The 14,530-nt window shown below is 34.9% G+C and overlaps 2 protein-coding genes across 3 annotated transcripts in view; one reads left to right on the top strand and one right to left on the bottom strand.

Annotated features, from left to right (window-relative positions):
* LOC130657153 (uncharacterized) overlaps positions 1 to 3,203 on the bottom strand; it is a 42,402-nt gene extending 39,199 nt beyond the window's left edge. For both annotated transcript variants that reach the window (XM_057460118.1, XM_057460117.1), the window contains exons 1-2: positions 2,978 to 3,203; positions 226 to 407 (exon numbers count right to left, since the gene is read on the bottom strand). In XM_057460118.1, the coding sequence (XP_057316101.1) occupies positions 226 to 407; positions 2,978 to 3,155 (360 nt within the window). In that variant the 5' untranslated portion in view covers positions 3,156 to 3,203. The remainder of the gene's footprint in view (positions 1 to 225; positions 408 to 2,977) is intronic.
* Positions 3,204 to 3,597: 394 nt separating this feature from the next.
* LOC130657154 (transforming growth factor-beta receptor-associated protein 1-like) lies at positions 3,598 to 14,025 on the top strand. Its single transcript, XM_057460119.1, has 2 exons — positions 3,598 to 9,103; positions 9,655 to 14,025. Exon 2 carries the CDS (start codon positions 9,716 to 9,718, stop codon positions 12,284 to 12,286), a length of 2,571 nt encoding a protein of 856 aa, XP_057316102.1. The 5' UTR covers positions 3,598 to 9,103; positions 9,655 to 9,715; the 3' UTR covers positions 12,287 to 14,025.
* Positions 14,026 to 14,530: the final 505 nt, after the last annotated feature.

Raw genomic sequence — 14,530 nt, forward strand, 5'->3', positions numbered from 1 at the left:
TTTTTTGGTTGGGCGGAGGTGGGTTGGTGAATATTTTGGTTGTGTGAGGGGGAGGGGATAAGTGGGGGTGGTACTACCCATTATTGATGCTGATTAATATAGGTTACAGTAAGTATAGTGCGATATATTAAGTTACACTTAGATTAGGACTTAAAGTTTGCTCCCATAAATATAAGAAATTTCAACAACATCCCAAAATAAAGAGCAAGTTAAATAAAAGCTTGCCTTTACTATGTCCAGTTCCACAGTTACGGTACCATCTTGAGGAACAGCATCTACTTGAAGTATTGTGTTTAAAAATATTTGCTCTCCATTGGTTGATCTTAGACCAACTTTATTTCCACATGCAACAACAAGCTTTTCCTCATCATCCAAAAATCTGCACAAGCCTTGTACTTGAGCAGAATCTAGAAATCAAAATGGATATCATTACAAAAATAAAAATTTTGGATAAATGATTTTACCTTGCGGTTTTCTTTTTAAAATTTCTAGAGATCCTCAACTTGTGCCTTATTTATATAAAAAAGTATTAACAGAAACCACTGCAGAATCTTAAATAACTTTTATTACATACACTAGTTTAAACTTTTCAAAAATATAATTCGAGATTTTAGGATGGGAAAAAAATTATTGGGGATAGAGGTTTAATAAAGACTGAACTTTTATTAAAAAATATTATTTGTTTTTTATATTTAGGTAGTTAAGTTTACTTAACTTTAGTTAATTGCTAAACGACATGGACTGGCGTTAGTACAATAGCGCGTAGCTGTGGTTGCCATCTTAGTTTCACAGGCCTGGGCTCCAATCTTCACTTTGATCGTTTGGCTCTCCTCTTCCTCTTTCGCTCGTGCCAGCCAGCAGTAGTTGTGGTTTTACCGCTTTTAGTTTTATTTAATGTAAATATTTTTAGGACATTTTATACACAGGCGATGTATATGTTTTGTATTAGGTTGTATATATATTTACTTTGCAGGCTGCATCATATAAAAAAACACAGGCGTGTGGTATGTCACGCTCCTAAAAAATGTTTTTAGAGATTTTGGTGCGTGATTTATCACTCGCCTGAGCAGTCCTGGTCTTTTGAGGTGGGGATCGCGCCCCTTACCTCCGCACGCTCCTGCAACAATGGAGCAATGTTTTCAATCACGCACCAAAAACACTTTAGTCACTTCAATAATGCACACCTAAAATGTCTTTTGTATAAAGTAATTGCTTACTATACTAATAATCAAAGAAATAAATGACTCAAAGTTCGAAATCTGAATGAAAAACATGCGCGTTTAAAAATGAATTATTTATTCATTAGTTTAGGGCATCATTAGGTTGTATATCGCAGAAGTCGAAAGTGGCATGCTTCGAAAATGCTTGTCACTGGCACAACTTAACATGAAGCAAAACTGTACAGGAGACTCAATTGTTTGAGTCTTCGCAGAACATCTCTTCTCACAAAACCAAGGGCAGGGCTGACTTATTGCCTGCTGTGTGGTGTGGGAGAAAGAACTTCTGAACTTCTTTTTAATACGATATACAATTTTTTCGATTATTATTACTAAACATATTTGATTTCTCTTTTTCTCTTTTAAAAATTTTTTAAACTTTATTCAACATGTTTTTTCTTAGGTATTAAATCATGAGAACTTTCGTCCAAAAGACACCTAACCTCTCCCATGTTCTGGTTATATTTAACTTGCATGGGTGCGCACTCTTCTCTCAGTATTCTCTGTGACGATGAAGGTCAAACTGACTTGTGGCATGGTTCCAAATGGTCTTCCGTCTTTCGTTCGAGTCTCGAGTAATGCACCAGCCGAGCATAAGAGTGCCAGCATGAAGGAAAGGGGCTGACTTTAATGTTCTCTACACAATACGTTCTTCATAATATAACCGACCGTTTTTGATCGTGGCATTCAAATTTTACAACAAAGTTACGTCGCCTTTGATATATGCCTGCATTGCGGTTTTTGCTGTCCCTTTTATCGTAGAACAATTTTATGAAAGAGCACCTATACCAGAATTTTCATTGGCCTAATGCAAAGACAAGTAGACAGAGATTTAGAATTGTCAAAGCCTTTTTTGCCAACGTTGATTAAAACATTCTAGTGATTTAAACTCGACTTTGAAAGGGTATGGACTCTGTTAATGAGTACATGCAGCTCGTTTTCTCTTGCCTGTTTAAAGACTGGCAAATGAATGCTTTCCAGCGCTACTTCTATTATTCTTATTACAAAAAGCCATAGCACAAAAACACATTTTATAATTATTAACAAAATTAATCTTAGTTGCAATAGTTTACTTTTTCTCTGAGTTATCGTTTTGCGGCAACATGTTCAGGGGGCCTTTTTTGCCATCCAGGAGATGACGTCAAACTGGGTTTAATCCGGAAAAAAAATTATCAAAAAATGGCGGCTTTCGAGAAGGAAGCATGCTGTAAACAAAAGAAATGTGGCTTTATATTAGCTTTATTATTTCAAATTTTACTTAATAAATGTTAAATTACAAATTCTCAACATAGGCCACCGTCGAAAATATGTTTGGTTAGAGTCATTTCTAATTACAAAAGTGAGTCGGTCGGATAAAAATTTTTCCCAAAAAATTACAAAAATACTATATTTCGCAGCCATACTTTGTTATTCGTTTTAAATGTACGCCAGCTGTATTTTTAGCCTCTGTTTCAAGTTTGATTTTTGTCAGTCAATGTTGTTTCCATGGTTTTCGCTTGAATTGCCGTATAAATTCGAAGCAGGAAAATATAGCACTGAGTAGCGCAGCGCCCCCTATCGAAATAACATTTCGGACGTAACAATCGTAATTCGGAGGACCGCTCAAAGTGAGTCGGTCGGGTGACGCTAACCAATTATATTTTTGAGGGTGGCCATAATAAAACAGAATAAGATGAACTTTTTGGAAGTGGGAGGTAAGCTTTAAATTCCATGAAATTTGCCGTGTCCTACACTAGAGAAATGATTCTCTGAAAACTTACCATTGTCCTGAAGTGAAACGCATGCCGTTATTTTTCCTGAATGAATATCTAACACTTCAATGTTTGATGAATCAGAAACAGATATAATACTATTTAAAGAAGAAGAATATTGAAAAGACAGCGGCAGTGAGGAGTAGGTTGGAGGCTCGGCACTGCTTTCCACTTCTGCCTCCGCCATGTTATGTACTTCTGCCCGTCAGCACTATTTGCAATGTCAGCATTTTGACACAGGCGAAACATACACGCTCCTCCACCATCGTTTCAACTTATTGGAAAAACTGAATAACACTGCTTTATGCAAAGACACCATATAAAATGTTCGTTTATTATAAGAATCCTGGACACATTAGAATCGATAAAGTAAAATTCTTCGCAGGATAAGGTCTTGTACAACCTCATCCCCAGGATCTTGTGCCCCTTCTCTGAGCCGTTATAAGGGAGTGTCCAACAACCCTTTTCGCCGCTATCAAATTTATCGAAAAGGCAAAATGCCCTGTTGACGTAGTTGGGGCTTGCACACTGTTCAAAGACATATCTTGGTTAACCAGTTCTTTGCAACTATGTGGATGCCAGAAAACTGATTGTGAGACGTTCGTACACGCATTTACTCAAAAATTTACTAAAAAAGAAGACGGCATGCAACGCGATTCTGTTAGTGTTCATCCGCCCTTGAGAGTGCATGCAGGGGGAGGGGGGTGCATACACTTTTCTTGAGGGCAGGTATGAGGCTGCAGGAGAGCCAAAAACAATCCGTGTCGCTTCGAGTCCTTCTTGTTTTGTGTCTTGAACTCGGATTTTTGGTCGTTAATATGTGAAGTCCCTAATATGTAAAGTCCCTAGAGATCAGCACTGCAATTGCGATGACCCTCTCTATTGGCACCTGAATTTATTTTTCGCCTTGCTCGGGGAAACAAGGGCGGGAAATATTTGAGACCCTGGAGGGCATACAGAGGGGCGGGTTACACCCCGCCCCTTTATTGTGCTTGCTCAGAAGATTTGCCGCAACTCATGGACAACAAGTCAGACCAAGCCAGACAGCCAGGAAAAAGGAGAAGAATAGTTCTGGTATTTTGTATGTCTCTGATTTCGTAAAAAAGCCTTTTAAAGCAAATTGTTTTAAAATGGGTTCTATACTCTGTTTAAATTTTACTATGAGATCTCTGAAATTGAAAAAAAGAGAGCTGTGTGTTTATTTCTTGAGTATATAGCTAACTATATAGCTAGCTAGCTATAACTCCTGCCAAATCTTTCTTGATCTACCTCTGGGCTTTGCCCAAGAAACTGTAAGTCTCTACACTTTTACCCAGTTATCCTCCTCCATTCTTTGCAAATGTCCCAACCAACTTAATCTTCTTATCTGGATAACATCTCCAATGCTTAAGAATACTAGCCTGCTTCTTAGCTCATCTGTACTCTTTCTTGTCTCTCAACCTTACCATTCTCATATCATTCTTTTTTAAAGGGTCAAGATCTTCCTGCTTCACTGTCCATGTCTTACTACGACACACCGCTTCACACAACATAACACTTCCTATACAACGTTCCCTTGCCTCTGATTCTGCTGGTTAACATTTTCCAAACAGAACCTTTCCTGCAAGTAACACTTTCCAACACCTCTTTAACTATCCAAAATATTACCTAAGTTAACAGTATTTATTAACTATTGTCTCTAATAAGCCACTGTTATGCATAATTAAAGCTGGCAAAACTTTGTTGTCTATAATCTCACCTTTGCAACGCTTACATACAAACTAAATGTCAGCTCTCAAGGGCTCTCAAGGACATGCTCAAAAAACATAGGCAGGGTTATGGTCATTTGTGAACATTGGTATACCATGTTAAATTTTTATTTCTGTTGATTGGGACTATGTAGCTTAGTGGTTGTACCTCCCAAACTTTGTGCAGGAGAGATCAGTGTTTCATTCCAATTAGCAGTGTTTTAATATGGACAAATGAATGTTACCATAGCCCGGGTTAAACCCCAGCAATATGAGGGAAATGATTGCACTGGGCGGTTGGATGTTGCAGGGAGTTGTGGTAGAGCGCAAACTGAGCATTAAATACTTTCGAAGTCACAGTTTAAGCCATTGTCCCTCCTGGAATTAATGGACACCATATATCGCTCAATATTTGTGATGCTAGTCATGTAAAATATAGACATCTATCTACAATAAAATTTGCTGACTATAGAGAAGAAAACCTCTTGTATGGCAGCAGAAATCCAACCAAATATCAAAAGCTAGTGATGTCAGAAAAATGTTGTCGGAAATTTTTTTATAATGATGTTTACCTTGTGTATTACTATTATCATTCCTGCATTGAACGCCCCTTGTCACAGAAATCTTTATAAGCATAGAAGGCAATTTTGTAAATGAGAGTTTTCTTCTAAAAGCACAGTCACTTTTTGCACCTGCTTAAGGAATTTCCAAACCAACCTGAGCACACATGATTTCTAGCATGACATAATGTTTTTATTTTCTGTTAACTATGTCTTCTATGCACATGTATGTATGAGCAACAAAAACTATGCAACAATAAAAAAAAATTAAGTGAAAATATTGTTAAAACTTGCTTTTAAACAGTATTTACTGTAACGTATCTTAAAGGGAACCTGAGGTATAAAATGTTAAACTTATGTTAAAGAACTTGCGTTCTCAAGATATTCACATTCTAAGAATTTTAGTTTTAATTATGCGCTCAATGTGATACCTTGCTTCAAAATGTCTATCACATTAAGCCCACCATAGCATCCTCAAGGCTTGGTGTGAATAAAATATTTTATCTATCAAGAAAACTTGAATATGTTTTATCGAAATTCCAACAGCCAAAGGCAAAGCTCTTATAATTGGTTGTATCTATAGGCATCCGTCTATGGAAATCTCTGACTTCAGTGATAACTACTTTAGTCCTCTCTTATATAAGCTTTCTATGGATAATAAAGATGTAGTCTTATTAGGAGATTTCAATATTAATTTGTTAAATGTTGAATTTGATCATAATATTTCTAATTTTGTAATAAAATTATCATGTCATTCTTTCCTTCCTAATATAAACCTGCCCAGTAGGATAACTAGTACCAGTAAAACATTAATTGATGATATTTTTGTAACTTCTCTAATTCTTCTTGTGATTTGATGATTTGGTTCTCATAGCAGAGTCGATGGAAGAATTAGTTGAAAAGTTTGAGAAGTGGAAGAAAGGACTAGAATAGAAAGGGCTAAGGGTAAACACAGCAAAGTCTAAAGTCATGATTAGTAGCATTGCAGCCAAGTGTGACCTTGTAGTTGGAAAGTGGCCTTGTGGAGTTTGCAGGAAAGGGGTTGGTAGTAACTCAATTTTTTGTCAGACTTGCAAGTATTGGGTACATGAGAAGTGCAGTAGTATTGGTGGAAGGTTAAGAGCTGACATTCAGTTTGTATGCAAGCGTTGCAAAGGTGAGATTATAGAGAATGAAGTATTTCCAGGTTCAATGATGTACAGCAGTGGCTCGTTAGAGATAGTTGAGAACTTCTGTTACTTAGGTTTAGAAAGGAATAATATGAGAATGGTTAGGTGGATGTGTAACGCCAGTCTGAGAGACAGAAAGAGTTCAGATGAGCTAAGAAGCAGGCTAAGTATCCGTAGAATTGAAGATATTATCCAGATATGAAGATTGAATTGGCTGAGGCACTTGGAAAGAATGGAGGAGGATAATTGGGTAAGAAATTGTATAGACTTGATAGTTCCTGGGACAAAGCCCAGAGGCAGACCAAGACTTGGCAGAAGGTTATAAGGACAGACTTGATACAAAGAAAGTTGAGTTTAGATCTAACACAGTCTAAATCAGATTGGAAGAGGGTCATTAACATACCCCGTCCAACCCATGCTAGCATGGAAAACAGACGTTAAGCCGAGAATGATGATGACGATGATGTTTCTGGTAATATAGTAGCAGGCATATCTGATCACTTACCTCAATTTCTCTTTGCTGATAAATCTCCTAGACATGCTATTTAATCATGTCATCAGTATCGTGAATGGAAGAACTTTAACCAAGAAAATTTTATTCTTGACTTTTTTTAAATTGATTGGGACAATGTAATAAAACTTAATAAACTAGATGTAAATTTTTCTTTTAATTCTTATATTCAAACTGAAACTAAATTAATTACCAACCAGTAATTAACAACTAGTGGCCCCCAGTGGAAACAATCCATCTTGGGCCTCTCCTCTTCTTATATTATATATAAGACTTATTTCATGCTATTAAATTTAGGGAGGTCCATCATTTTGCGGATGATACCAACTTGTTACACGTCAATAAAGATCTTAAACATCTACAAAAGGCGATTGTGTTATTGGCTTCATGCCAATAAAATTTCGATAAACACATCAAAAACCGAATACATTATATTTAAACCTAGACGTAAATCTACTCACAATTTTAATTTTAAAATAAAGATTAATGGTAATCGTATTAATTCTAGTGTCATGATTAAATATTTAGATATTTTACTTGATTCCGACCTTTCCCTGGAGATCTCATATTAATTTACTAATTCCAAACTTAAAAGAGCTAATGCCATTTTATCTAAACTGCGCCATTATGTCACGAGAAATACTCTTCGTCAGCACTTTTTCATTCCCATCTTTCATATTGTTACCAGATTTCGGGTCAGGCCACTTTTTTCTTAGTTAATACAATTTTAACTCTTCAATACGTATTATTACTTTTTCACATCCTCATTCTCATGCTAATCCACTTTTCTCCCGATTTAAAATCTTAAAATTTCCTGATTATGTCCACCTTCATAATGTCCTATTTCTTAAAAAAAATTACTTTAAACACACTCTTATTCTCTGTCATTAAAACTTGGTATTGATTTTTCTGTTAACTACGGTACTTGTGGATATAATAATGGTCTTATAAGTGTTGCTTCTGTTCAAACGTTATCTTACAGTTTAAATTCAACTCGCTTTCAATCCATTTGATCGTGGAACAAGTTTATCCAACATTTCAACTTATCCTTCCTCAATTTATCATCTAATGCTTTAAGGATTAAATTAACTGATTTTTTTTTTACAATCTTATACCCAACAATACTTCCTTATTTCTTAAACTGCTTATTTCAAGCGAGTTGTTTAAAACTTTTGTCATTACACTAGGGTCATGTGTGTGTGTGTGTGTGTTGTGTGTCAATGTGCTGTTTGTGTGTGTGTAAATGTGTGTCCAATGGTTTTCAGTTTTTGTTTTGTTTTGTTTATTGTTTGTTTTTTTGTTTTTTATTTATTTATTTTTATTTATTTTTTTCCTGGTTATTTAATTGATATATACCCCATTTCATATATTCCTAAATTGTCATGGATCATAGTTCTTTAATCAAAGGTGGCCTCACATTTTTCTAGCTATGCTATAGTGTTGTCTCCTGAATAATCTTTATGGATGTGTGGATATCATTATTTTTTATATTTATATTGTATTTCATTTTTGCTGTTATCTTTACAAATGAATAAGTCTTGTAAATTTCTTATTCCGAATAAATGACTACTTACTTACTACTTACTCAATAGACAATCTCGATGTATCGTGATATGTTGAGAGTAATGATATATCTTTTTTGCTTTTCAATTCACAGCATAAAGTTCTTCCTAAAAGTAGCTATAGCATGAGAGAAAAAAATGATAATCTTGAAACAAATAATTTAATCTCTTATAATATACGGAGAGTGTGTCTCTGTGTGTGTCTGCAACAGGCAAGGTGGATGTGTTCATTTTCCTTTGATGTGGCTGAAAAAGTATGTCTGACATGTTAAATTTTCTGACGTTAATAACACTATAACAGTAGTGTTATTAACGTCAATATCTTATATTAAATTAAAAGCCATGACAGTGCACTTAAAACTTTGAAGCCAAATAACTTGGAAACGAGATGGTGACATCATTTTTCACCGCATGGGTAACATGGGTAACCACCTGGGACCAATTTGGGTAAGTTTCCCAAACCTGGGGCTCCGAATTTGTTTCAGAATGGACAGGTTGATGACGTCATCAAGAAAATCTTTAAACCTCAATATTGGTTGTCAAAAATACATGATCCTATACATTTCCTTGATCAGTGTTTCAAGATCTCTGCAAGGAAGGCAACAGGTATACAAATTTCCAAACAAAAAAATATTTTGTGTTCTAACAGGTCTTTGCTGATGTCAGCAAAACTTTAAAACCCTTATATTTCCTTAGGCGTTCGTCAAAAACATTTGATTGATCAGCGTTTCAAACTTTACACGTGACGGGCACCAAATAAACTAAATTTCGCCAAATTTTTTTTGTTTCTGCACTGCCATGTCAGCAAAAAATCTAAAACATACTATTTTTTTATTGTCCTTCTGCCTAAGTGGATTTCTCCACGGGCTTTATCGACTAGTTACTATATATTATAAAGCAGTGTATGCCATAAAGTAATCCTACACAAGAGATCAATTTGAATTCAGTTCCAATTAAGACAAAAATATATAAAAAACCTATTGCATATTGATCACGCTGTGCATGTTAGAGGTACACAATGTTAAGATACCTTTTTTTCTGTATATGCAACTAAAAAAATTGATAGGGATGTTAGACGACACAGAGTTATGCCTATAATTATTGCTGATTGGTATAACGCTGAAGTTTATATTACCAATTTTGCTGTTATTTTTTAGGTATGTCTTGAAATAACCATATGGGTTTCTATTGTGAGTTTGAGGCAACATAGTATTTACAATGAGCTTAAAAGCATTTGATTTGGTGCCAGTGGTTGACAAGGTCAATTTAAGTGGTGATAGAACCAAAAGTAGCATTGAATGCTTAGAACTGGTTCAAGAAAATTTATACATCGGAACAACTGATTGCTTTCTCATTCATTATGCTATTGAGCAAGGCATCTCTCCTACAGGTAAAACAACTTTTATGAACAAACTTCAGCGGCACAAACATTTAGGACTTCGCAAACCTATAAAGCAGCTACTAGCCTGTGCTGCAGTAGGACAGTTACTTGTTTTATGCGATGGAAATGTCTATTCAGTATCTATGTACGGTTTGGAAATACGAATTGGAGCTAATAAAGAAATGTTTAAGGGAGTGACTGTGATGGCTCGAAATAATAAGCCACCTGTGTTTAATCCTGATGAGGTACAGATATGCATCGGAACAAAACGTAAAACAGTTCAAATTTATACACTAACTACGAACGGTTGTATGATGTTAAAGGAAATTAACTTAACAGATCCTCCAAATGTATTAGCAATAGATTCACAGACAATATGCACAACACTTGGTCACCAATATTTTCTCATTGATTATGTTACATCAGTTGTCCAAGAATTATTTATGTATGAAGCTCATAATGTCTTACCCATGGTTAAGAGAATTGGACATGAAGAGTTTCTGCTAAATGGACCAACTGATACCATGGGGATGATAGTTACTGCAGAAGGTCTGTCAATGCACCAACCGTTGACATGGTCAGATGGACTGCGCTCTGTTGCCTACTCATATCCATACATTCTGGTTTTAGGAAATAGCACTGTAACTGTTCATAGTATGTTAGACCAAAGACAGAAGCAAGCAATGTCCTTTAATGGTGGTATTGCTATAAATAATATGGATGACCATGTTTTAGTTGCAATGCAAAAGTCAGTTATGGCTTTTGTACCCATACCTTTAGATAAACAAATTCAAATGCTACTTATCGATAAAAGGCTAGATGAGGCGTTTGATTTGCTACTTGTTGCAAATCGCTCTAACCCAATTAAGTACGATACTAAGTTTGTTAAGCAAGTCCAAGCTCAAGCTGGCTTTATCCATTTTGCTGATGGGAATTTCAGTAAAGCATCGGAATTATTCATTGAAAGTAGTGTTGACCCTAGAGAGATTATTGTGTTATATCCGTTAATGATGCCAGCTAACAAGAATTTCTTACCATCTCGGCCATTACTTCACAACATTAAAGATTTGACCGTTGTTGTTAAAGGTAGTAAAACCGTGTTTGCAGAAGCCAAAAAATTTCTCCTGAAATATCTTGAGAAATGCAGGAACCAATTTCCAGATGCAAAAATAGAAATTGATACAGCATTGATGAAACTGTATGCAGAATGTAACCATACGAAGTTGTGTGAATTACTATCAACACAAAATGAAATTTTTGTTGAAGAAGCATTGTCATGGCTTACACAGTTTAAACGATTCCATTGTTTAGCTTTATATTATTGTTATTTAAACCAACCAATTAAATCGCTTGAACTATGGCATAAGTTAGTAGATAACGAAATTATGGATGCCACGTTTCCTGGTATTAACTTTGTGGTGAATTACTTATGCAAAATTTCAAATGTTGATCTAATTTGGACTTCCATCAGCTGGCTATTAAAAACAGACGAAGAAGTTGCCATTAAAGTTTTCACTGAAAGAGATGACAATCTTTTGAAAATTGATCAAGTGTGTGACTACCTTCAAAAATTTCCAATAGCTTTACAAATTTATTTGGAATACCTAGTTTACGATAAAAAATTTGCTCAGGAAAAATTTCATACGCATTTAGCTGTTATTTACGTTAACCATGTTCTGAAGCTAATGAAAGCCAAAATACAGGTTTCAGAAGAGGTGGAAGCCGCTAGAAGCAAACTTCAAACCCTGCTAGAGACTTCATCCCTCTACCGTGTATCTACGATTCTGCAAAAAATCGGTAGTCTTCCATTGTACAAAGAAATTGCAATATTATATGGAAAAATGGACCAGCATGATAAAGCTTTGAAAATATTGGTCTATAAACTAAATGATTTTGAGGCAGCTGAACGGTACTGCGATGTAATATCATGTGATAAGGATCATAAGTTTAAGCAGAAAGTTTTCCATACGCTTTTGTTGGTTTATTTACAACCATCAAGTGAAGAAGAAGATGTACGAGCTGAGCATTTTGTTATTCCAGTTGTAAAGTTGCTTAACACGAGACAAAAAGAATTTGATTTCATCCGAGTGCTAGATGTACTTCCAATTGATTGGTCGGTTGAATTAATACATTCTTTTCTGTCTGGTTCTGTCCGAACGAACCTTTCGTCACTTCGTACCTTGAAGATTCAATCTAGCTTATCCAGACAGGATTACGTTGACAATAAGAAGTATTTAGTGAAATTTCAACATGGCAGAATTCTTATGACGGACAGTAGTATTTGCGATTTCTGCAAGAAACCTTTTAATGAACCAATTAGCGCTTGTTATCCTAATGGAACTTTGGTCCACGCACATTGTAGCAAAAATAAACATAAATGCCCAGTTACTGGGAAAGAATTCACATGATTTTATATTTTGATATTAATGCGTATTTTTTATTTTTATGTCTTTATTTTGTTCCGATGCATGCTATTGTTATTAGTCAATAAATGGTCGTTAAAATTATTCAAAGATAGTCGTTAAAAATATTCGAAAAATAGTCGTTAAAAATATTCGAAAAATAGTCGTTAAAAATATTCGAAAAATAGTCGTTAAAAATATTCGAAAAATAGTCGTTAAAAATATTCGAAAAATAGTCGCTAAAAATATTCGAAAAATACCTTGTGCAAATAGGTAAAATATGCGAGCAATATTTCCAAGAAGGAAATTTTTGCAGAAATTGTGTTTGACGTTAAAGGGGCTAAAATAAAAATCTTTGGTGAGCAAAAATGCAGCATTTGCGATTGGTTGCTATAGTTAAGAAAATACGGAACTAATGTTTTGTATTTGGATATTTCGGAAACTGGCAATCGTATTCAAACGTAATAAAACGAAAAAAGCTCTTGGAACGAGGTTAAAAATTCAAGCACACTGTTGACCTATTATATAAAATGCGCCGAACCAAACTTATAAATTACTCAGCACGACTCGATTCGACTCGGTTCGGCACATCGTTTTGTAAGAGTCGAGCTGAATTGAATCCCACAACGTTTTGCTTGGATTGACTCAGCATTGGCTCCTACAAAATTTTGGGAGCAATAATTTTGCGTTTCAATATTTATTTTTTTTGAAAATATTGTTTTGTTTTGTTTTCAATTAACCTACGGAACCTAATTTTAGTCAATAGAGCTAAATCGTAAACATAATTTACGTAATAAATTCTTCCCGTGAGGTAATTATAACTTGTGTATATATAACTATATTTTTAAAGTTTAGTTATTATTATGTTCTATAGAGTATTTGTATATTTTAAACTAGTTTGTTATTTTCATAACTAGTGTCACTGAAAGAATTTTTTTTTGAATTATGTCGCGAAGTTTTTTCGCTGAATCCTCTGCAAACTGTATTTTAATGTCGGAAATTTTGCCGGGAGGGAATTTCTTAGCACAAGTTCCCTAGTAAAAGGGTGGGAGGGGGCACTGCGTTTTTTGACCGTAAGAAAACCTTTGATGTCAGAGATAGATCAGTTATAGATCATCTAGTTTGTCGGTTACTGTGTAGGTGTATTAGCGAGGAGGAGGCACTGCGTTTTTTGACAGTAAGAAAACCTTTGATGTCAGAGATAGATCAGTTATAGATCATCTAGTTTGTCGGTTACTGTGTAGGTGTATTAGCGAAAATGAATTTTCGCGAAGTATTCAAATACAATAGATTCATGAAAATAACAAATAAAACTTTGTGAATGGCGAAGTTCTTGAAAATGTTTGCTTAGACTAAAGTGAACCGATGTAATGGAAGGCAGGAGGAATGGAGATTGTCATTAGTTACAACGAGTCGTTTTATTCAATCTGGTAGCGATAAATTAACATGGTTGGGCCATCAAATCAGGGTACTTTATAAATTTTTTAAAGGCCAAATAATATTATTGTTTGAAACTCGGATGTCAACTGTACAAACTGAAAATTGCATCACTTTGGATTTTACCTTACCTTTTCTCATTTTGTCTCGTTTGTTTTTTGATCAACACTGTTACAGCAACAAAATGGTTGAAGTCATTCAACAAGTGAATTGCCATCGACAAATTCATATGTAGATTTTTTATGGCCTTTATGGAGAAGTCTAATTTGGCTACATTCAAAAATACGTACGCTCAAATATTAACTAATTTTGAATCACATCCCCCTTATTCGCTCAAGTTTAGACTGTACTTGCGTCTCTTCACAAAACAAAATACATACGCCATACTGAGAAATCTTGTTTGTATTCTTAATACTCTCGCAACCAACCTCTTCCTTATGGCTCGTCTGATATTTTGTCTGCTTTGTAATGACAAGGTTGTCTCGCAATGCTAATAACGTAAGTACATAGATCAGGTCATTTCTACACATTTGAGCGATTTATATCCAACAATTCGTTAAAACTAGCCGATATCATGTTATGCAAACGTAAACAATCAGTCAAAAAAAATTAAAAGAAAATAGAAAAAAATTGTGTTCGTTTCTCTGGTCGCTCATCTTCAGATATACCGAGACAACAGGTTTTGATATTGAGATTGGTGAAAATCGTAAAATTTATTAGTGTCGCATTAATTTTGTTTTATTTATTTTTTTCAAAATAAAGCATTCACAAATAAAAGGAACTGAAAGTTTACTGTCTACTCTTCAATGGAAT

This window comes from Hydractinia symbiolongicarpus, chromosome 9, assembly GCF_029227915.1.
Source record: "Hydractinia symbiolongicarpus strain clone_291-10 chromosome 9, HSymV2.1, whole genome shotgun sequence".
NCBI classification, from domain to species: Eukaryota; Metazoa; Cnidaria; class Hydrozoa; order Anthoathecata; family Hydractiniidae; genus Hydractinia; species Hydractinia symbiolongicarpus.